The sequence below is a fragment of the Clarias gariepinus genome, chromosome 12 (assembly GCF_024256425.1).
Source record: "Clarias gariepinus isolate MV-2021 ecotype Netherlands chromosome 12, CGAR_prim_01v2, whole genome shotgun sequence".
NCBI classification, from domain to species: Eukaryota; Metazoa; Chordata; class Actinopteri; order Siluriformes; family Clariidae; genus Clarias; species Clarias gariepinus.
The window spans coordinates 27,754,754-27,779,443 of NC_071111.1; the positions used below are offsets into that span (position 1 = coordinate 27,754,754).

At 39.4% G+C, this 24,690-nt stretch overlaps 2 protein-coding genes across 3 annotated transcripts in view; one reads left to right on the top strand and one right to left on the bottom strand.

Moving 5' to 3' along the window:
- ptprz1b (protein tyrosine phosphatase receptor type Z1b) overlaps window positions 1-17,077 on the top strand; it is a 39,888-nt gene extending 22,811 nt beyond the window's left edge. Inside the window, exons 13-30 of one of the 2 annotated variants that reach the window (XM_053508480.1) lie at window positions 1,549-1,687; window positions 3,203-3,294; window positions 3,385-3,470; window positions 4,655-4,675; window positions 4,894-4,990; window positions 5,072-5,154; window positions 5,769-5,903; window positions 6,657-6,791; window positions 6,883-7,046; window positions 7,170-7,305; window positions 8,383-8,529; window positions 8,620-8,713; window positions 10,175-10,248; window positions 10,343-10,465; window positions 10,548-10,697; window positions 11,680-11,822; window positions 12,121-12,256; window positions 15,394-17,077. In XM_053508480.1, the coding sequence (XP_053364455.1) occupies window positions 1,549-1,687; window positions 3,203-3,294; window positions 3,385-3,470; window positions 4,655-4,675; window positions 4,894-4,990; window positions 5,072-5,154; window positions 5,769-5,903; window positions 6,657-6,791; window positions 6,883-7,046; window positions 7,170-7,305; window positions 8,383-8,529; window positions 8,620-8,713; window positions 10,175-10,248; window positions 10,343-10,465; window positions 10,548-10,697; window positions 11,680-11,822; window positions 12,121-12,256; window positions 15,394-15,537 (2,099 nt within the window). In that variant the 3' untranslated portion in view covers window positions 15,538-17,077. The remainder of the gene's footprint in view (window positions 1-1,548; window positions 1,688-3,202; window positions 3,295-3,384; window positions 3,471-4,654; window positions 4,676-4,893; window positions 4,991-5,071; window positions 5,155-5,768; window positions 5,904-6,656; window positions 6,792-6,882; window positions 7,047-7,169; window positions 7,306-8,382; window positions 8,530-8,619; window positions 8,714-10,174; window positions 10,249-10,342; window positions 10,466-10,547; window positions 10,698-11,679; window positions 11,823-12,120; window positions 12,257-15,393) is intronic. The other variant, XM_053508481.1, reaches the window with a different exon arrangement.
- Window positions 17,078-17,213: 136 nt separating this feature from the next.
- ndufa5 (NADH:ubiquinone oxidoreductase subunit A5) lies at window positions 17,214-23,896 on the bottom strand. The gene is made up of 5 exons (XM_053508484.1): window positions 23,823-23,896; window positions 20,778-20,822; window positions 18,800-18,916; window positions 18,560-18,625; window positions 17,214-17,437 (listed from the first exon to the last, which is right to left on the bottom strand). The coding sequence occupies exons 1-5, from the start codon at window positions 23,841-23,843 to the stop codon at window positions 17,336-17,338; spliced, it is 351 nt and encodes a 116-aa protein (XP_053364459.1). The 5' UTR covers window positions 23,844-23,896; the 3' UTR covers window positions 17,214-17,335.
- Window positions 23,897-24,690: the final 794 nt, after the last annotated feature.

A 24,690-nucleotide genomic window follows, 5' to 3' on the forward strand; every position in this document is an offset into this window, starting at 1 on the left:
TAAAGTTACCTCTTTGGTTAATTTTTTGGCTGCATCTTAGCTCCCGAATTCCACTACTCTATTAATATGGTGTTTTTGCAGCGTCCAAATTGTGTCACGTCTGCTTTCACAGAACAGATCTCAGACCTTAAGACGTATTTTTTTTAACACTTTTGACTGCTTTCCAATTTAATATTTCAGTAAATTGCTATTAGGTGGCACGGTAGCGTACTGTAGTGGTTAGCATTGTCGCCTTGCACCTCCATAGTCCAGGTTCGATTCCTGCCTTGAGCTCTGTGTGTGTGGACTTTGCATGTTCTCCCCGAGCTTGGTGGGTTTCCTCCCAGATATTCCGTTTTCCTCCCACAGTCCAAAGACATGCAGATTAAGCTAAATGTCGTTCCCAAATTGCCCGTGGTGTGTAAATGTGTTTGTGTCTTGTGATGGATTGGCCTCCCATCCAGGATGTACCCTGCATTGTGCCCTAAGTCTTCAAGGATAAGGTAGTATAGATGAGGAGTGAGTGAGTAAATTGCTGTTGTCTGGTATATTTTGTGGTGCTTGTTGTCATGTATGCGCAATAACTAGCATTAACAGTATGCCCCCTGGTGGTCATGTGGTAACGCGCTGTGCTCTCACTGCAGTGTTCAGAGTCACATACCTGTCTGTTTGGTATTAATTAGGGCTGCAACTAACGGCTACTCTTGATAATTGATTAATCTATTTAATCTGTTTAAGCTATTTTAATCTAATTTTAATCTAATAATTAATCTAATGAAGCTATTTTATTCAATAGCTAACAATTTTAACATTAACTTGAGGTTGTTAATTGTGGTTGAAGATAAAGCTGAAGGCTTCATTTACAAATATTTAAAACCAAAGTAAAGCAAAGTAGCAGCAGTAAAGGTTTTTCCTGGCCTTGAACACAAAATTTTTATGTTTTGTTCCATGAGTCACTTAGTTATCACTTTTGCCTAATGGCAAGGAGATCCATCATGCTGGAAAAGGCGTTGTTCTTCACCAAACTGTTGTTGAGGATGTTTTTGTACCATTCTTTATTCATGGCTGTGTTCTTAGGAAAAATTGTGAGTGAGCCCACTCCCTTGGCTGAGAAGCGACCCCACACATGAATGGTGTCAGTATGCTTTAGTGTTGGCTGATGGTAGCCCTCACCCTTTTCTTCAAACAAGTTTTTTCCCGGATGCCCCAAAGATTTATCAGAGAAATTGATCTTACTCCGGTCCTCAACAGTCCAATCCCTGTAAGTTCTGTAGAATATCAGTCTGTCCCTCATGTTTTCCTTGGAGAGAAGTGGCTCCTTTGCTACCCTTCTTAAAATGTACAAAGGCAAGCCCCGTGTCATTCCAACAGTAAAGCATCATGAGACCATCAATGTGTGGAGTCGCTCCTCAGCCAAGGTAGTGGGCTTACTCACAATCTTCCCTTAAACATTGTGAAATGTAATATTTGTCTCATTCTCAAAACTTTTGGAGAAATAAAGGACATTTTTACTCTCATAACATGTGTTCTGTTATTCTGTCTTAAACACCATGTGTTTTTTCTGGACAGAGGAGAGCAACAGCAGCCCGCAGTCGCGTGTGGGAATGGTGGGAGGGACAGAGAGGAGGACGGTGGTGCCGTTAGCAGTGGTGTCTACTCTTACTGCAGTGTGTCTGCTGGTGCTGATCAGCATTCTCATCTACTGGAGGTACTACAGCAGCAAACACACACGGACACACACATGCACAAGAATACACTCTTCGGCACTTAATGATGCACTATATGGCGGAACATATGTGGATGTTTGATCATTACACTTTTTCTCCAAACTTTGGTGAATAGTTTGAAGCTTGAAGTACAGAATTGTATAGAATGTCTTTGTATGCCGTAGCGTTAGACTTTCCCTTCATTAGAACTAAGAGGCCCAAACCTGTTCCAGCATGACAATGTGCACAAAGCCAGCTCCATGAAGTGTGTTGGAGTGGAAGAACTCGAGTGTCCTGCACAGAGCCCTGGCTGAACTCAACCCCACTGAACTAGCACCTTTAGGATGAAGAGGAACCGGAGCCTCCTCGTCATCCCATCATCAGTGCCTCAACTCACTAATAACTGAATGCACACAACCCCCCTCGGCTACGCTCCTGTATCTAGAAGATAGCCTTCTCAGAAGAGTGAAGCTTATTAAAACCAACATACGACTTTAAGAAATAACTTTTAATGTGGGGTTATAAATGAACTGCTGTAACTTAAAACATTTGTATTTCCATTTTGTATGATTAACGCATTAATATTTAATACCTTAACATCTTGTGTAATGATTTGTCATGAACAATAACCAAACAAGAACCAGTTTACATTACAAATATGAAATTTGATCAATAAAAAAAAAACAAACAATCTTGACATTTGTAGATTTAAATTCGTCTTTCTTTAATCATTTACTTATCGTCTATACTGCTTTATCCTGTATTCAGGGGCACGGGGGCACCTCATGGTCTTAGTCTCCTGGGATAGGCTCCAGGCCCCCGCGACCCTGTATACAGGATGTATGGTATAGATGATGGATGAATGATAAAGATAATGAAACAGCAAGAGGTTTGATAATGTGGCTAGACAGTGATACATCCTTTAGGTTGTGGTGCTGAATATATATGCTTAGAGACCTACGTGTTGCTACGATGCAGCCTTTTTTGCCACCCTGCAGCACTTATTCTCCTCTGTAATAAACAGTTCAGGGTATTATTGCTATATTTTACAGTTAATGTATAACTATTGCAGTGTCATAGAGCACTGGCTTGTATAATTGATGTTTAATATTGTAGATGTGTTTCACTGTCTGTCATATCGAATCAGCGTCGTCGTCATCATCATCATCATCATCATCATCGTCAGGCTTTACCTCTGTCTGTACCGTCTTCTAAACATTCATGGGAATTTGCTAATACCTTCGCAGAGCCTTTATTAGGAAGCATACTGTAGATTTGCTGTAGCGAATTCATTTGTAGAAGTAGCACCTTCAGCTTGCTGGCGAGACACGGATTTCTTGGAACCCTCATTAACTTTATTCTTTTTTTAAGGGTCACAGAGTTGCATTAAAATTTCACACCAACTCATCAGAGCCTTTCTTTTCCACGTTTAGTGCGCTCCATTCGGCTTATCCGTATCTCGGCAAGAAGCTTTTACGTGGCTGGTGCTTTAACCTGTGTGACTCTTGTGTGTGCAGGAAGTGCTTTCAAGCCACACATCTATACGTCGAGGACAAAGCGTCTCCCAGAGTCGTAACCGCTCCGTCGACACCTCTGCTCCTTGATACAGGTAACCGTGCACCCACACACACCCACATACAGTACATTTCTGTCCACTGTGTACATTTGAAATTATGTACGTGAACGCTTGGTTTTTCAGAAGAACACGCTGCACTCCCAGTGAAAGAATTTGTGAAGCACGTCGCAGACCTTCACTCCAACAGCACCTTCTCCAAGGAGTTTGAGGTACTGCTTAAACTGTTGATTAATTGAACCTTTAATAACTGTTAAGTATTACTGGAATGATCGCACTTGAGTCGGGCGTGCGCAGGGATAGCACCTTAGCATGCACTTCTTCTAAATTAATCAGGAAGCATGGTATTAAACTTAAACGGATTCTCTCTCAGGCATGCTAACATTAAGGGTGGAATATAACAGCTCGTAACCCTGTGTGTGCCTGTATGCTGGGATATGAGCACAAGGTCACATAGTGATATGACACAACGATACGACAAATAACCGTCATACAACAATTCATCAACACTCATTTTTTCTGCTATGTAGAGTAGCACCTTTTAACCTTGAGTGCCTCTTGTGTCTTCTAATAGTTAGCCTGCTAATGCAGCTTATTGCTCTTGGGTGTTTCTACAAAGGGTGTTCAAGTCAAACCGGGACTTTTGATTGTGCAGAATAACGGAAGATGGTTACGAGAGTAAAAACTCTCTTCATTTCTCTATAATGTGCTTTAGACACCATCAAGGTAGAAGTTTTTTTCTGTACACTGGAGCAATGATCAGACTGTCTGCATCACATTTTAAATGCTGGCCCCCCAGGAATCCTATTAATGACCCAATCATGTAGAAATGGCTTGAAGTGAGGTCAGGAGTGTAGAGATATGGGGCAATAACTCCCAGTCGAGATCCTGTATTGTACAAGTGGTGTTGGTGAACAATCAGTGTTACTCCCGCAAGTTGTCTATAAGGTATCCATTGTTTTTTTTTAGCGATCAAGTGTTTCACTCGCTGATTGTTCACGGGAACGACTGAAGTGGGCTCCAAGTGAGTTTATACCAGTTGTTATTCTGCCCAATCAAAAGTCCCGGTTTGACTTGAACACCCCTTGTGGATCACATCTCATATGTAAGTGTAGGACTGTATCTACCAGTGTATCTACCAGTGTTCAATAGGGCTCATTGAGCAAGTCCTAAGGCATGATTGTTGTATGACATCTGTGTTTTTTGTTAATACCACAATGTGTTCTCAAGTGTATAATCAGGCGTTACAAACTGCCCCGGAAGTTCAAACACAATTCATAGAAGCACCGTAACAGCTACATGTAGCTAGTGCTTTGTGTATTTGCCACTGGCTGTTCACTGTGTGTCCTGGACTCTCATTGTTGTGTTTGTTTTTTCAATCTCGTCCCCTGATTAGAACTTGAAAGAGTCTTATGAGGTAAGACGAGTCCGTATGTTGATTCTCCCTTCATATCCATAGCTGTAGTCTGTTCTTGTCTCATCTGTCTTGGTTATTGTTACCGAACGCATCATTGCATGCACTCTGCATGAGTCCAATGTGAAATGTGATGACATCCGTTAATTAACAGCATTAATTGACTGCCTGTAGGGGAAGTGACTTGCTCTATGTAACAGTGATGTGTGGGTTATTCACAGGAAATTCAGTCCTGCACTGTGGACATGGCTATTACCACAGACAGTTCAAACCACCCAGACAACAAGTGCAAGAACAGATACATCAACATCCTGGCCTGTAAGAGGAATCAGATACTTTTACTCAGTGCTGTTTGAAAAAACTAAATTGTGACGACGTTTCCTTTTTCTCTTTGTCCAGATGATCACAGTCGAGTCAAGCTAAATAATAATGCAGAGAAAGATGGAAAGACCGGAGACTATATAAACGCCAGTTACGTGGATGTAAGTGGTGACTTACATTATAGTGGTGTAGTGGTTAGCACTGTAGACTCACAGCTCCAGGGTCCGGGTTCGATTCCCGCCTCGGGGTCTGTGTGCAAGCATGTTCTCCCCATGCCTTGTGGGCTTCCTCTGCGTACTCTGCTTTCCTCCCACAGTCTAAAGACATGCAGATTAGGCTAATTGGCGTCCCCAAATTGCTTGTAGTGCGTAAATGTGTAAATACTTTTGACTATAGGATCTACCACGGTTGGAAAAATGGAATACAGTGGTAATCATCATTGGCTCTCCATGGTCCCTAGTTGGACTACAGAGGTTCCTAAATGGCTGGATGGATGGATGGATGGATGAAAGTGTAATAAATCCACACAAACACACATTTGAGTGCATTAAGTGTAAATTATTAATCACTCTGGAAGGCTACAATCTTTGTACTGGTTATAGTTTGTTATGATTAAAATGAGAATTTTTAATGTCATCAGGCTGCAAAATCTGCTTTACAGTAGATTCTGTTAAAGCTTGGCCTGGTGTATAGTGACAGGTTTTAATCTAGAACGTTCTCCTCTTGCCTGATTGTGCCTAAAAACACTACTGACTAGAATGATCCATTGTCCTAGGGCTACAAACAACCCAAAGCGTACATAGCAGCCCAGGGTCCACTGAAGACCAGCCTGGAAGACTTCTGGAGGATGGTGTGGGAGCAGAACGTTAGTGTCATCGTCATGATCACCAACCTGCTGGAGAAAGGCCGGGTAAGGGGAGGCGAACTTTACCATTATTTACAGTATGAAAACAAAACTAAAGTATACAGCTCATCATGCTTGTAAATCTGTGTATATTTTAGAGATGTGTGTGTCTTATATTGAAGCCAGAGTTGACTTCCATTGGTTATAAAAGTTCAAATGACTTTGATAAAAGACTGTTTAGCATCAGTCATCCCAACTTTCAAAATTTACCAAAGAACAACGTCGTCCCAACGGCTGTATTGTTGTCAAATTGCTACAATGTTTTTACAACTAAAGTTTGGTTGGCCTAGAGATACAATTAAAAAAAAATGTTGTTTATGTAACAGCAGCAACCTTATTTCCCCTTTCAACTATTCTTTCATTATGCTTGAATGATCGATTAGTCACTATGCACCTCCAGGGTCTGGGTTCGATTCCCGACCAGGCTTGATTCCCGTCTCTGTGTGCATGGAGTTTTTATGTTCTCCCGGTGCTTTGGTGGGTTTCCTCCGGGTACTCCGGTTTCCTAATTGGCGTTCCCAAATTGCCCGTAGTGTGGGTATGTGTGTGTTCCCTGTGATGCATCGGCACCATGTCCAGGGTGTACACTGCCTTGTGCCCTAAGCCTCTTGGGATAGGCTCCAGGTCCCCATGATCGTGAATAATGGATAAAGCATAGAAAATGAGTGAGTTATTAGCAGTGATGATAAACATCTGGAACCTTGAAAAAAATTATATACAGTAGATCATACAATATAACCTCATAACTCTTATCCATAGAGAAAATGTGACCAGTACTGGCCTCTGGACAACCAGGAGGAGTATGGGAGTTTTATGGTCACACTGAGAAGTACCATAACGTTGGCTTACTACACCAAGCGGACCTTCACTCTGAGGAACATCAACAACAAAAAGGTTCTCCATGATCACAAGCAAGTTTTTTTTTTTTTTTTCACGGCACTTTCAGAGTTCAGGATCATATTGTTTCTACGTGTATGTGTTATAGGGCTCTCTGAAGAGTCGCAGTCAGGAGAGAACCATCGAACAGTACCATTACACTCAGTGGCCGGACATGGGCGTCCCCGAGTACACACTTCCAGTGCTCAAATTTATACAGAAGTCGTCTGAGGCATGGAGCGCTGACTCGGGCCCTGTGGTGGTGCACTGCAGGTGAATACCTCTAACGAGACTGAGTGTACAGTATGGATGTGTGTGGGTGTGTTTATTTTATAAACACTATTAGAGTTGAAACGATGCTTGGTTATAGGTTGTATACTTTATGTATGTGTTTAGTGCTGGAGTGGGAAGAACAGGAACGTACATTGTGATAGACAGCATGCTGAAGCAGATCAAGGCAGAGGGGACGGTGAACATCATGGGCTTCCTGAAGCACATCCGCACCCAGAGGAACTACCTGGTACAGACCGAGGTACGTCAGCACACACACACAGACACACACACGGTACTAATTAATGCTTATACAATAGCAAGAGCAACAATGGACCTCATGCTATACTTTCCTAAATAAATGAATGTAGTACAGTGTGTAGGTTAAGATGTTTAAAGTACAAAGGGCGTTCAAGTCAAAGCGGGACTTTTGATTGTGTAGAATAGCAGAACACAGTTATAAAAGTGAAAACTCCCTTCATTTCTCTCTATAATCCCCTGCTACACTAATCCCAGGGTTTTACTAGTGCTTGGATACCATGTAGGTAAAACGATTTGGAGCCATGATCGGACTGCCTGCTTTATGTATGAAACGCCGGCCTTCCAGGAACTCCTTAAATGGCCCAAAATAGCTTGGAGCCAGGTCAGGACTGTGTCTCAATCTGTAATGTGCAAGTGATGTTGGTGAATAATTATGTGTACAGTTCCCACGGACAAATGCGTCTCTTCCGCGTGTATGTGACAAGTTATCCGTTCCACTCACTAAATGTTTAGGGGAATGACTGCAGTGTGCTCCGAGCCACCACGGCCAGGATCGTCATTCACAGACGTACTGCCTTCTTTAAAATGTTTGCACTGTTCAAATGTTTCGCAGGTCTCATCACTGTAGTGTGCTTGTGTCTTCTGTTAATGTCAATAATTTTTATGCCTTCAATCATGAAATTTCATCACAAGTCCCAGTTTGATTTGAACACCCCCTAGAATGTATATGGCCCATTGTGCTTCTTAATCTTCCAGTGTATTAACAGTGCATGTATGTTGTGTTGGAAGCGTTATTAGACACATAGAGATATAACAAGACCCTGGAAGTAGGACGTTCCATGAACCAAAGGGCATCCAGATTATTTAAATTGATGGGTAACAGATGTGCATGATTATTAGGGGACTGTAATACGGGTAAAGGTCATGTAGTGAGACAGTTGGTGTGGGCTTTGGGGCTGTAGGTCATTAGTCGGCTGGCTGAGGATGCTGGAAAACCAAACCAACAAACCTGTTCAAAATCACATTTCATTAGCATACTAATTAATTTATTCATTCTTCTTCTTTTTTTTTGTCCCAGGAACAATATGTCTTCATCCACAATGTGTTAGTAGAAGCAATCAGGAGTAAAGAGACAAAAGTATCATCCAGCCACATCCATGCTTACGTCTCTGATCTGCTCACGCCCAGACCATCAGGACAGACTGGTCTAGAGAAACAGTTTAAGGTACTGTGGAATTACGCGATGGTTTCGCTTTTGGATAAGGAACGAGAACAATGGCACGAGACAATGATCTGATCTCTTGTGGTGTTGCAGTTGATCAGCCAGAAGTGTGCGAATCAGGATGACTACGGGACAGCGCTGAAAGAGTGTAACATACCGAAAAACAGGACGTCGGCCCTCATGCCTGGTGAGTGGTGTTATGACGGTTTCAGCACATCAAATTATTTACACTGTAACACGCCAGTATGACTGTTAGTCTGGAAGAGCTTTTCTAACTCTTTAAAGTTTGAATCATTTTACATGAGAATGTAATATCTCACATGTTGCATATGATATGGCCAAAAGTATGTGGACGTCTGAGCCCCACTCCCTTACTACGTGGGCCTTCACTTAACTGCTGCACAAAGCTGAAATTACAGAAATTCTTACTGAAACTAAAAGGCCCTGACTGACCTCAACCCCAGTGATCTTCTCGAGATGACCTGGAACACTGATTGCACCATATATTCCTAGTGGAAACCCCTTGATGCCGTGCTATTACGAGGTGGTATCAAAACGTTTTAAGACTAGTATGGTAACGAACCAACAGATGGCAGCACGAGGCTGCACGCGCAGTCACAGCGAGTTGAACTTCATAAGTCAGTGTGCCAAAAGACATCGTCCTGTGTACTGTACATCGTGGGCTGTGCAACTGGTGCTGTTATGACCAGGTGCGTTTCGGCAACTTCGAAGAACAATCCACATTGTCTGTGTGCCATATGGAACAGTCCAGGTTTTAAAGGGTCTGAGGGAGGAAGTACAGAGGAAAAACAGAGCCACATTATCTCTGCATCTATATCCACAAATTTCTAATTGTTCATTATGCAAGATAAAGCATGCTCATGGAGTGTTTCATACCAGAGAAAGAAAACCTTTTAGCAAGTGTGTACAATTGTCCCACAAATTGATTACTGTACCCTACCAATGTGTCTAATTCCCATGATACCATGCCAGTCTCTTGTTACGGAATGGCAGAAAGAAGCGTTTGGTCACCGTAAGCTCTGCTCATGACCCAGTTTGGACATTAGGCTGCCTGTTTGTTTGCAGACGTGTGTGCTGCTGTTTGGGAATTCTTGAGCACAGAGTGTTCGCTAAAACATCAAGACATCCATCACCATTCACAAGTCCTGGTTTGACTTGAACGCCCTCGCAAGTTTGGTTCCCCACTAGGTTTTTATCTTAAATCATCTCAGGGTTTTTTTTTTTTCTTTGTGCATTGTTCTCACTACCACTTTAATTTGACTGCCTCCAGCTCTCTACTTTGCACTCTGTTTTATCAGGCTGACGATCACAATCTTCTGAAAATTTCCACTCCTGTTACAGCAAATCTGCATACGTACTTACCTTTTTCCTTACAGGGGGCCGAGCTACTGAGCTTCTGGCAATAACAATAACAGTATATGTGGTCCCTATATGAGGTCACTGTCACATGGTTAAGACTTCATTATTTGCATCCGGCAATTGAGATTGGAGAAATGAAGAAAAAAAACACTCCACCAGTGGTGTCTGGAATGTACGAACAATGTGTCTGTTGTGTGCTTTAAAGTTAAGAAGACCACATACTGCATGCACATGAACACTGGTTTTTAATCTTGTTCTCTTTGTGCAGTGGAAAGATCCAGAGTAAGCCTGTCTTCGACTGCAGCAGATCCTTCAGACTACATTAATGCTTCTTACATCATGGTGAGAACTGTTTCCACATGACTGTTTCACTGTAGTGAGAGTCTTTAGTCTTCAGAACAGTGACTCAAACTTACAAAGCGTGCTCTGTTCGCAGGGTTACCATCAAAGCTGTGAATTCATCATCACTCAGAGACCCCTGTCCAGCACCGTACATGACTTCTGGAGGATGATCTGGGACCATAACTCTCAGATGATCATTTCTCTGCCTGAGAGCCTGGTCAGTTCTGAACAAACACATACAGTGGGAATTTGTGCTGTTGTACAGTATAGCATTGATGTTAAGTGCTATTTATTTACAGAGTGAAGAAGAGGAGTGTCCTTACTGGCCCACGAAGGACCAACCAATCACCTGCGAGACGTTTACAGTGAGACTGGCAGGGGAGGATCAGATCGCTCTGTCGTATGAAGAGTCTTTGGTGGTGCAAGACTTTATTTTGGAAGCCTTAAAAGTAAGAACACTTATTTGGAAGACCATAACTTACATACACTACACTATATCGACAAAAATATTTGGCCAAAGCTGCAATGACATTGTATCCAAATACACACACTTGAATACGGAGTCAGTCCCCCTTTTGCAGCTATAACTGCTTCCACTATTCTTGGAAGTCTGACCACAGGATTTTGGCATATTTATATAAAAATTCGTGCCCATTCGTTCTGTAGAGCGTTTATGAAGTCAGGCACTGATGTTGAATGAGAAGACCTGACTCGCAATCTCCATTCCAGTTCATCCCAAAGGTGCGTGATGGGGTTGAGGTCAGGGCTCTGGGTTAGGGCCGGTCAAGTTCTTCATCAAACCATGTTGCTTTGTGCAAGAAAGCAGGTCAGTTGGACATAAGGGAAAAAGCTAAAATAAAAAGTAGGTCAGACTTTGTAGAACCACTTTTGGCTGCAGTTACAGAACACATATTGTGCTTTGTAGACTGGAAAACCTTTTCTTGTATCCTAGTTGAAAGAAAAATATTAATGATGAATATCCCCCAAATGTGGTGTTACCACCATCATGCTTTAACATATAGCTGTTGTTCGTAGTGTTGGGTTTCTGCAATGTTTTTGTCTCATGAGACAAGAGAACAGGCAATGTTGTCCCAATGTCCTCGTTAATTGTCCACCGTGCATTTTGAGGCCAGATTTTAAATGAAGGTCAGTAATGGTTAATGCTGCTCATGCTGTGGATCTCATTCTCTCATTTAGTTAGTTACCCTTGGGGACTTGGTTGTGTTTTACACTTTAAACATTCAGACAGAGATGCATTTGTGCCACTAATGGAGCAAGTGTTGCTCTTTGTGGTGTACCGATCTCTGGGATCTAAAGGCAACAGGTGCATTTCTATTAAGCTAATGTGACTCTTTAAATTGTATCTTAAGCCACGAAGCCTGTCGATGTAAAACATTTATTTACATTTTTTTCTACATCACTGAACGACAGGATGACTACGTGTTGGAGGTTCGCTGCTACCAGGCTCCACATTGGCCGAATCCAGACAGACCCATCAGTAATGCCTTTGAGCTCATCAACATCATCAGGGAAGAGCGCGCACATCGAGAGGGCGCTATTGTGGTCCATGACGGGTAGGTGTTAAGGGTGGGACAATACCAAAAATACAATTAATCTATAATTGACCATTCATATCTCATAATATAAAAAGGGATTTAATATATGAGAATTATGAGTAAGACAATTGTTATTAAAACATTTTCGTTTTAATACCATGACTTTAACAAAACTTTGTTTTTTTTTTTTTTTTTTTTTACATTTCCAAGACTTTTTCAGGTTTGGAAAATGTTTGTCCAAGACTTTTTCAGGTTTGGACATGATTTCTAAATTTCAGGATTTTCCTGACAGTTTAAACCCTGATTATTTGTGCAGGCTCGGAGGCTCCGGCGCTGGGATCCTGTGTTCCCTAATCACTCTAAGTAATCAGCTAGAGGAGGAGAACATGGTGGATGTCTATCTGACAGCAAAGATGACCAACCTGATGAGACCGGGAGTGTTCAGTGATATTGTAAGAAGCTTTCATTTTATAGAATATTTACAGAATCTTGCTAAGATCTCAGTCTCTCTGGCCTCGAGCAGGGGTCCTAAATTCAAAAGTAAGAAGTTCTGGTCAATAAAATTTTCTTTGAGCTGAGGTCTGAATTTCATGTTGGAATCAGAATTCAGGGGCCTGTATTCCCAAAGCTTCTTAGAATTCTCTCAGAGAGCTCCTATCTTACCTTAAAAAGTCCCAGCTGGACTTTTTTTAGTCCTAGACTAAAAGTGATTTAGAGAGCAACTCTAAGTAAGGAAAGTACAAAAACCTTTATCTTGGTGAAGAGGTGGGGTTGACCCCATTGCTAGGGATGATGCTACAATTCAAGGACTGTGATTGGTTGATCACGTTGTATAATCATGACTACAGGCTACTTTATGCAAAATTTCTTTTATAGGCTAAATATCTTAAAGATAATTAAACAGTCAAATGTTGAAAATGTGTCCACTTTTAAAGCAACCAATTTCCACGCAGAAGTTACTATATTTAAGTTTTTACATTTATTTATCATACTGATTTTATTACTTGTAATCTATTTTAGATTGATGGGAGCAAAATGGCAATGATTTTAGGACAGTCTGTTTAAGTTGTACTTTTTGATGGTATGTAGCCAACAATCCAGGAGAGATGGAAAGAAGTAAAACAAGAAGAAAACTAGATTGTTCAGAAGAGCAGAAAAGTGTTTACTTTTACCTTTACGTTCAGTATTTGGAGAATATTTCTTCTTTCCATCATTTTGTTCTCAGCTATAGAAACTCTTACATAAGCCTCTTAAAAGTCCTGGGGCCTGATGTATAAACGTTGCGTACGCCCAAAATGGGCATAGAAATATGCGTACGCATTTTTCCACGCACATATCGGGATTTATAAAAAATAAACTTGGCGTAAATAAGTGCGCACCGTAAGGATGCTCTTGACCGTGCGTACGCACTCTTTTAAAAGAGTATGTGTTTTGGCGACACCAACTGGCCCAAATAGCAATAACTATTTAAAATAGTCATCACCCAATTAATCAAATTGAATCAACCTGAATTATCATTATCAGCATTCTTAACCAAGTGCAAATACTTTGAATTTACTTTTTTTTAATGAATGGGCTATAAAAAGGTATGTGCGTATATAACATATCATCATAATGGATGCTTATGAAGTCTGTTAGAAGACCTTGCTAATGACGCTCTACGGAGGGAGCGTGTTTTCAGAGACCGTGAAGATTTCCTTGCTCATGATGATGATTGGCTCATGAGCCGATTTCGATTTCCAAGAGCCATCCTCTTGGAATTGTGTTCTGAATTCGGGCCAGTATTGGAAAGACCCTCGCGGAGAAACCACGCGCTGTGTGTTCAAGTACAAGTGGTGTTGTCTTTTTAAGTTATTTTTTATTTGCATATGAATAAACAGGAAAATCGACTGTTTTAATAAACGTATCTTAAATACAGCTGCAGCTACATTGCTAGATTTGTCACTTGAATATTTTAGGACTTTCCACTTCCGCGGAATTTAAATTGGTTGATTTAAATTATCCACAATAAAAAAGCAGAATTTTAAACAGACAAAAACTTATATAATGTGTAGATAAATCAATTACTTAGCATCGTCACCGCAAATCACATCCGTATCACTTTGGAATTCTGGAAGAACTCCACTTAATCCTGTTTCCCCTATAATCGCGCCCACCCTTACATCAAAGGCTGATTCCTTGACAGTGATTCCTTGACCACCACCAGTTGTTACAACACTGCGCCTGTGTGCACATATTCTTTTTTTTAACGACTACTTTTAAGTCTGACCATTTTTTTTGGTCTCTTGGACTGTGCGAGGCACCGATGTAACAGCATTGACTGCTTCTGTTATACTTGCTCCCATTCTACCATCTTTCTTTTATTTGAAATGCCCGCAGAGAGCCCACCAAATAAAACTTTTTTTCGGCCCTCCACCCCAGACAGCAGTACCTCCATCTCGCAGTCGGTTAGGTTTCTTTTTTTTTGCTTTTCGTTTCTGTTTTTCCATTTTTAGCCAACAGATCAATGACAATTATCGGTCGTTTTAATATGCAGGGAGATCATACATATTCAAAATAGGCGGTCTTAACCTCCAAATATGGTTATTTCAGGAGGAGATTGGGGTAAGCTATAAGCACGTGCTCCTGCGCACAATATTCAGATAATTGTGATTTATAAAGCGAACCTTGCGCAGGTTCTGGCGTACGTACGGTTTTATAAATCTGAAAACTTTTGTGCGTACGCAAATTCTGCCTTATGTGCGTACGCACATTTTAAGGATGAAATCTACGCAAAGTTTTATACATGAGGCCCCTGCTCTCTACTCTTAACAATTTTTACCTTAGAAGCTGGTTTTAGGGCTAAGATGTTTCATGAATCATTTTTATCTTTACTAAGATTTTGTCCTAAATTTAAGGGGAATGTCATAATTTTAAGAATTTTCTTAGAATTTTTTCACTAGGAGCAACTTTTAGGCTTAAGAAACTTTGTGAATATGGGCCCAGATTTCTGTAGCTATCATTTTAAGTCTATAAAAAATAAACAATTTTATAAATTTTCATAGCATTTCAATATTATTTATTAAGTTGAACATGTGGACAGTTTGATCTTTAAAGACCTTGTATATTTCCTTGTATATATTTGTATAAGCAACAATCCTTATACTCTGGTTGGTCTGTCATACTGGACTCTCAGTTCGAACCCTCACCTTGGCCTGTTGTGGAAATGCTTGGTTTAACAATCAGTGTTTTATCTTCATATTACTGCTTTTTATTAGCGCCATGGTTTAGCACTGTTTTCAAGTTCTCACGTGTTGGTTACTGGTTTCAAACTCAAACTGGAATAAACATACATTAATCTGTCCATACATCTTTAGAAGTTCAGATTTCATAGTCTACTTTGCTTTGCTTTTCTGTTTGTACATGGTAAACTACCGTGTGGATTGGCTATGATGAGTGATGTGTATAGCCATGCCCACCCCTAGGGAAAACGCCATAGATTACTGGTATATCAATTAGACTTATTGATTAAAGCGTCAGGGTCCAGGTAGAACTGTCACACTGTCCGGATCCGGACTCATCTGCTCATTTGTTTTGTTTTTGTTTTTAGGAGCATTACCAGTTTCTTTACAAAGCTATACTAAGCTTGGTGAGCACCAAGGAAGATGAAAAAACGCTTCATTCCACGGAGAACAACGGCAACATCCCGGCCGGCTCGGCGAACATCACAGAAAGTCTCGAGTCTCTCATGTAAATGTACATAAGTCATAGATTTTAACATTTCCAGTTCTAAAGTGAGTGATGACATAATTTGCCTTTGTTTACATCAAGGCCATTTGCCCTGCCACCCCAAACACACTCCCACACACAAACACACACACCCTCGCCATTCTGGAAGTACAGGAAGTGATTTGATCTTTTATTGTGCCTTTTTGTAAAATGTGTACTTTATAAAGCGATTTGATACGTTACTGTTGGGACTAATGCCAAAATTTCTACTCTTTTCAGAATGTTGACTGCCGCATTGCTAGTGATGTCTATTTAGTCCAGGTGAAATGTAATATTTATAAGTAAACAGATTATAGACAGATTTTATAGAGAAATGTAGCTCAAGTACATCGTTACACAAAGGTCCGTTAGAGATTTACGACTACACACTGATCACATCAGCAGACCAAACCCTATTTGTATAAATAAATTTTCTATTTTACTACATTTGTTCGACATAAGAGTTTAACCGTGATTTTTCTTTTCTTTTCGGATATGTGTGTATAAAGTTAAGTGACAGTGCTGTTTTGTTCTTCGTCCCTGTTTCGTAACTTTGATGCATGAAGTTACGTACTGTAGATGTCGGTGAACAGTGTCGCCTGTAAGTCTGTTACTGCGTTCATGAGTGTCTAACTGCTGATTAAGTGACTGTGTAAGTGAGACAGGAAGAAACACTACAACCTCTAAAAAAAAAAAAAATCCACAACTCGCACATACTGTGTAAAGCATCTCAGTGTAATAGTCGCCTCTTAACATGTAAATCGGAAAACCACAGGTACCGGTATTAAGACACATTCCACTTTACGCTCAATGTAAAATGAGGTAAACTTGTGTTCCACTGCGATTTAATGATTTAGTTGTCTTTATATAAAAAATAATATTTACAGAAGCTGTTCTTTGTGTCATTTTTATGTACAAATCTTTGATTTCTCTCATGTATATATGTTCCTGTATATTAGTGCTGTCTATCGATTAAAAATTTTAATCTAGTTAATCACAGTTATAGTCTGCAATTAATCATGAATAATTACTAAAATATTATAATTTTAAAATATTAAGATTTACTTGTATTATAAACATGCGATGTTGGAATAAAGAAATGCATGACAAACTAATTAGAGGAAACAGATTATGCTGTTTTATAATATCTCAAACATTAACATTTAACAAATAATTTAAATTAATATCTCGAGTGGCGGGGCTCAAACCTGGAACCTCAGATCCAAAAAGTCAACAACTTAGAGCCTTAGCCACCTGAGCCTCCACTCCCACAGCTTAAATCTTATGTATTCTTTGAAGGTAGCTTAAGCACACAACTTTAGTTTTTATCCAAACTTCCATCTAGAAGGTTTTTATAATGAAACTTGCTGTTCAGGAATTTGGTGATGTTTCCTCAGTTTCTTAATATGAAACGTGCTATTAACACACAGTGGGATACCCACACAGTGATTATGGCCAGCCATTAGGTTCAAACTTGGTCATATGATTAATTTGCGATAAAATGCATTTATGCATTAATATAAACAGCCCTAATTTATATGTGGATAAATGTGGATTATGTGTCTATGCTCTTGGTGGTGTCTATAGAACCATACATCTGTACCAGGAGAGCTGGAGCACCTCAACTCTACATCGGCAATAAGACCAATCCTACCCAGTGGACATGTTACATACAAGATTTATTCATCTTTTTTTTTTTTAAACATAAATACACCTGAAATCAACAAAAAGCCCGTTGACATCTCATACAGCATGACTAGTATGAATAAAGCCACAAAGCCAGTTTAGACCGGCCATTTCCACTGGTTTGCAGGGGCGTCTTCGATCAGTGGTTCCCATGGTTTCCATTCTGCCATCTTTCTGGATAAGGCCAGCTCTGTCTCCGCCTACAAAATATTACAAAAAGATACTTCCTAGTGCTGTCAATCAATTAAAAGATTAAATCTAGTTAATCACAGTTATAGTCTCAATTAATCACGATTAATCATTAGGATAAATCTTTATCATGTCATTAATTTCCCTTAAGAAATTTGTAGATTAATCAAATGCGTTAATACATCAATATTGAAAGCCTCACCTCTTATACACTGCAATATGTTATTATAGGTTTTCACCTAAACGCTGTTTTGAGTCCGTATGCACCGATAAAAAGTATATACTGCACTATTTAGCCAAAAGCGTGACCATCGCACCTACACGTGGTTCTTCTTCAGGCTCCTGCCACAAAGTTAGAAGCATTACGTGAGACATGGTGTGTTAAGGTTGGAATGGAAGAACCCGAGTGTCCTTTTCATAACCAATGGAACACTGACTTAACCCCTGACCTCCTCAGCCTACATCAGTGCTTAATCTCTTGTAGATAAATATCACAAATTCCCACAACTCAAATCCCCACAACCATGCTCGAAAAATCTTGGGTGTGATGTCAGGTGTCCACAAACTTTTGGTCTTGCATGTATTTAGATATGATCAGGAGGAAACTTTGCTTGTATTTAACCTAATTTTTGTTCATTGGGTTAATTAAACATAGTTACTTCTGTAGATCAGTAACCTAAAAAAAAGTCTCGGAGTTTAATTTATAATAAATTAGTGTTTTATTAAAAAGGAGTTTTTATTCTCAGATCTGTGATCAAAAAGTCCCGGTTTGACTTGAACATTCCTCAACGTTTCTTCAGTCGATACAGAATAATGAGTCTGAGCTTTAACCTAAGGCATTAACTTACAGTATACAGATGATACGGTGTCGTGTAATTACATCTCGATCATGCATTACCCTCTCTTACACACCAGCCCAGTAAAGAAGGAGGAGAGATTTCTGTTTCCCTGTGTGTGCCTGTGTGCAGCTGCAGTGTGTAGGAGTTGAAGTAAAACTGTGGTCTTGAAAGCACAGCAATTAACCCTGCTTATGTCAAGTGCAAACAAGCTTTAAATGCTAAGCAGCCTATATGGCGAATCAGAAAGAGAAAGAAAGGCTTTGTTCGGAGCGGATTTGTCGGGTGTGGACTCACTTGCGCGATGACCTCTTCAATCTGGCCACAGTTCATTTTCATTTCAAGCTTTTCCACGTCAGGTTCCTTCAAAGAACATCACAGGATAAGACCAAACAAATGTTTGCATTTCAATTGAAATAATATTGTACTGCTTGGAAATTTAAGTGCTATTAATTATCCAACCAAGTAATCGTATCTCACATCTACAGTACATCAGGAGCAGAAGTCTTTATCAGGTTCTGATGAGACGTTTCTTACCGATTTGACGTGGTCGAGTCGCTCGGTTATCAGCTGCTCGGTGTACTTCCTGTAGGCGGCATCCCGAGGCATGGCCTGGACGCAGCCCAAAATCTTGGTGTACAAAATCCTCAGACGCTTAGGGCACAGAAACAGAACCATATCTATAGTTACCACCTGACATGAAGTGAATGAACGCTTTCCTGCATTTACTTTACACTTCTGATCATCGAGACTTCCCTTCTTTATCCTTACAACTATATAGCTTTCCAATTTTTCTACTGTATGTACCTTAAGGTAGTAATGTCATACGCCGATACTTAAAAAACATTGTGGGACTAGAATTTCCCTAATGTAAAAAACACATAAATTTCAAATAGGTGACCTTTTTACTATGCGCATGTCTGCAGACCTTTTGTCTGTTGTGGTCCCACACACTTCTGTACAGCTTAAAGAAATGACAGTGCCAAAACATACTTTGAAAAACAGTCCTGATCAAGGACTTGGTGTGTGGAACAAGAGCTTACACATAAAATTAAATGCCCACAGAAGGAGACAGCATTTTTGTTTTGCTGCAGGTGGATGATTTAAATTCGGCTTTTTAAAATTTATTTTAGAAATACAAGGAGTCTCCTTGCTTGTCCTCCTTACTCAAAAATAGAAAGGTGCGAGTGTGACAACGTTACAATAAGAACTATGGCATATTGTCCAGCACACTCAGTAAAACCTAACGGCTGTTTTACTGCTATGTATGAAACTGCACACGTCTGTATCTAACAATACTAATTATTTTTCAATCAAAGAGTTTTCACACTACATATTGACGGTGTTTATTTTATTACTCTTTAGTGCATCTTTGCTTATGCCTTTTTTTTTGTATGTTCCCAAGACATTTGAACAGTAGTGCAAGTAAAACAGCGGGTAGGTTTTACTGAGCATGCTGGAGAATATAGTTCTTCTGAGAACGTTGTCACACTCGCGCCGTTTTACTTCCATTATGCAAATATTCTTTTTTATGGTATGTCTGGACATATTTAATGGTTTTATAAATACTAATGCATACACAGACATATAACACCATTTCTCCACTGCATATGAACTTGAGTAACAAAGATTTCCATAAACACACTCCTAAACCTTGTGGAAAGCCTTCCCAGAAGAGTTCATCATATTAATCCTACGGATTAAAAATGGGATGTTACTCAAGTTCATATGCATGTGAAGGCAGGTGAGCAAATACTTTTGGCAATATAGTGTAGTCTCCATCATTTGCATGGATGGATGAAGTTTGGATGAGTTTAAAAGAATGAGAAGCTGTCACAGAAGACAAACCATGTACTTGGAGATCATCAACTTCCTACCAGAAACACAGCTGGATTATGATATATCTAACCAGTCTCATTTAAACGTTTAATAATAATAATATATTATTAGTTAATAATAATTAACTAATAAGAAAGGCCTTTGCTATAACACAATCATCATCAGAACTTCCTAATAGATTACAACAGAGGTTTAGTGCACTGGGGTCAGAGAGAAAGTTTTGAAAATTCACAAAAAATATGGTACACTATATGAACAAAAGTATTTGGGCAAAGTGGTAATTATCTATCTTATCTATTCCATCATGACTGTCCCACAGTTTGATGTTTGGTGTAGGAGAACTTGACTGGCCCAAACACAGACCCCTAACCTCAGTCAGCACCTTTGGGACCCCACTGAGCACCTTTGGGATAAACTGGAACAGAGATTATGAAGAAAGCCTTCTCGTCAAACATCAGTGCCTGACCTCATAACTGCTCTAGAGAATGAATTCCCACAGAAACACTCCAAAATATTGTGGACAGCCTTGCAAGAAGATCGAAAACTGTTATAGCTGCAAAAGGGGGACCGACTCCATATTGAAGTGTATGCATTTGGATACAATGTCATTGCAGGTCTGGCCAAATACTTTTGACTATATATTTGTTAAATATTTAATGAAAATCAGGATCATTACCTCATGTGGGTGTAGAGAAACAGCGAGGCCCACCAAGCCTGTGGTCTGAAAGAGAAATAAAGAAATATACAAAGTTGTTCAACAAGCTAATTTTAACTACGGTTAAAAACGAAGCAGCAAATGCATTAAAATCCCTGTTATAAACTTTTATGGTTCATTCTATAAAAATTTCATCAACCTGGAAGTCTTTACACACTCGTTGTTGTTGTTAAGGTGTAACTGGAGTTATAACCATCATGTGGCAACAAATCTAACCAACGACTAAAGCCCCTGATAATAAAGACCTCTCGTATCATTAAATAAACATCTGCTATTCATAGACGCGTGCTGTACGGCTGAATGCTGCAAATGTAAATCAATAAGCCGTTTACGCTCCACGGTATAATCTATATGTAACACCATGTGCAGTAATCCATGCAAATGAGATGATTTTAGTCAATAGTGCAGGGTTTTACATTCATTAGTCTTCTTAGGCGGAAGTTTACACAATCTCGAAAGCATCAGGAACACACACACACACACACACACACAAACCACGGCCCCAAACCCTAAGAGACTGTGTGATTTTTATGCTCATACAAATGACTTATAAATAAACCAGACTGCATCCTGCATGATAAATCAGAGCCCATGAAACTAGGTGGTTTATTCATGTCTCGTGTGCTTCCATCCAAGATGATCATCAGTGCTAGAAGGCAGACTTTTTATATTTATTTTTTTTAAATTGATATGTCATCAGGCACCTCCCTTTAAAAGAAAAAATGTCAAAGCTTTTTAAATGCTACAAATGTCCATGTGGTCATTCAGAATAAACAAAATTTAAATCATATAAACCAATCTACGATCAATCTATTAAATTTTAAATCATTATGCACTTTGAACGTACATGTTGCTCCATGAAGAACACCTTGTCTTTGTAATATCCACTACCACCAACTAAACACCAAACTTTAATTTGCTTCTAAACACCGTGAAGCTCTAGAGACCGGACAGACTTGTGTAAATAATTGATTAAAAGCTACAATACTTTGCAAAATTATATAAGTTACTTTAATGCTTTACACAAAAAAAAAAATTATAATCTATTCAGTTTATATAGTATTTATTTGTTTGCACTGAAGATGAAAAAATATTGCAGTTCCTCTTTGAACCTACAGGTGGAGCACTCGCCACACTGACAAAACATCTTTTGAAGTATTTGGTAAATTTCTTTAAAATTAAATATAAAAATTAAAAAATACATTTATAATGTTTCTTTATGGACAAACATTTCTGGATGTCTCACTGCATATTACCAATGTGTCCCTTAGTGCTGCTGCTGTAAAGATAAAGACCCGTCCCGTGCATGTCAAAGGACTCAATCACAGCATGACACTGATCGACACACTTACTCCGGTTTGCCTTTACTCTTTTACACCTGTAACGATTTATCCACCATCAATAAATTCTCTTTCAAGTTTGGTTTCTCTAAAGGTTCCTTCCCTTCACACTGTATCCTAGTTTTGTTTTCTGCTTCTGCCTTTGGTTTGCTCGTTAGGAATCAGAGTCGATGTCTCAATTTCTCCAAAGCCACTTTGTTACAATAACTATTGTAAAAGCACCATGCAAATAAAACTCACATTAATCTAATTATTAACATAGATTTCTTTACATTTATAATAGAGATTAACTGGTTGCTTGGGCAGTCACCAGAATCTAATGAGCCTCAGATATAAATTATTCTTTTTTTCCCCTTCAGATTTTCTCCCGTATTTAGTCATATCCAAATTCCACTCCCACACTAAGGCTACTAACTCCAGTCAGGGAGGGCTAAAGACTCTGAAGACCCATCCCACCCCTCTGGAAGCGCTCAGCCAATCAGCTCTCTCCAGGCCCCCGGCTGCGGGAGGCTACAGCAGCTCCGGGAAACGAACTAGTGATCTCCAGATGATAGGGCGAGCACTACTATTACCACTGTGCCAAGGTTCTCTCTCCTCTAAAACATCCACTACCACACAGGTGAAATCAGTGTGTTCCGATGGGAACCAGGGATGGAAATGGAAAAACATCAACTAAACACAGGGCACCTTTAACCTTTTTAGCATCTTGCGCTACAGTAGCTCTTCCACTGGATCGGACTACATGGGCCAGCCATGTGCATCAGTGAGCCTTGGCCACCCATGATCTTATCGCCAGTTCACCGGTTTTCCTTCCTTGGATCATTTTGGTATGTCCTGACCAGAAACATCCCAGAAGACCTGCAGTTTTGGAGTTGCTCTGACCCACTCGTCTAGCTATTACAATTTGGCCCTTCACACAAGTTCCTACATTTTCAATATCTTGTTACAATGGTGACTGGAAGTGAGTGGGATTTATTAGGCAGCAAGTTAACCTTTTTTTCCCCAGCAGAAATAATGGGCAAGCGTAGAGATTTGAGTCCAAAACTGCAGCTCTTGTGGGATGTTCCTGGTCTCCAGTGGTCAGGACAAATCAAAAGTGTTCCAAGGAAGGAAAACTGGTGACCTGGCGAGAGGGTCATGGACGGCCAAGGCTCACAGACGCACATGGGGAAATAAGGCTGGTCCGTGTAGTCCGATCCAATAGAAGCACTACTGTAGATCAGACTGATGAACAGGTTAATGACAGTAAGGAGTCAGAACACAGTACATTACAGTTATAGTGGGATCTACTCAATATCAGGCAGGTGGTCAGAATGTTATAGCTTCTCCTCAGTGTTATTGAGTCTGCATCACCTGCACTGTGTATAAACCATTAGAGAAGCAATGAAAATAAATTCGGATTTCATTCTCTCACACCACACCACACTCATCATCTGCTCAATACGTGTTCAAACTAATCTTAGTCCCAACTCTGCACTTCAAACGTAGATTATTTACGTTATAACGCTGCAGTCACCGGGTTGTTTGTCTGTTTATTTGCTTATTCGTATAAACTAACGCGGTAACTCTATATTTCTGCAAGAAACCATGACAACGCACGAGCGCCCTGGTCATCACGTGCGGTTAACGCGCGCGCTATACGTTATTAAATGACCTCCACACGTACCTTCTTAATCACACCAGCCATAACCGCCAGCCGTCCGCGCTCCACTCACTTCCGGCGCCGTTAGATGACGTCAGAGGCGCGACTCTCCCGTGCTCTTGTTTACAGCCCCGGGTAAACTACTGTTAATAAATCAGTAAAATCCTCAATGATTTAATTGCAAACCACAAATCCTCTCTGTTATTGTCTTGAGTTAAAAATGTAATCAGTTTAACACTGCGATTGTTCAACATTTAGTTAGGATATTCCCTCGCTTTTTAAAATGTAATTTTTTTTTGGTGGTTTCTTTCTTTTATTATTATTGTTTTACATATATTTAGTTAATATGTATAATTTAATAAAGTAATTGTTAATTAACTGAAATAATTTATTGTTAATTGTATAGTTTCATAATTGTATAATACATTTATTTTATTCTATCAATTGTTTAATTGTAATTCTAATCCTAATTAATCAATAAAACATATAGCCCCGGTTTACAGAGAAGAAAGGATTTATTTGTTTGTTAATCTTGTTTTATTTATTTCTCCTTTGTAAGCTTTATATTTTACCAGTTTACTCGTAGATCTTTTTCTGTTAACATTAATATTATTATATTGATCATAAGAATGTTTCCTTTACAAAAACAACAACAACAACAACAATAATAAATAAATAAATATATTTTATTATTTGTATTTTTTTTTATTATGGAAGCATATAAATAAAGATTTAATTTAATTATTATTATTATTATTATTATTATTATTATGTAAATCTTAAAAATTCTGAGATATAAAATATTGACAATTAAAGACAATTAAATGTATATCACAGATAAATTAAAATGTATATATGTTTTTGTTTAGAATTAACCAACTTGAAATTCACG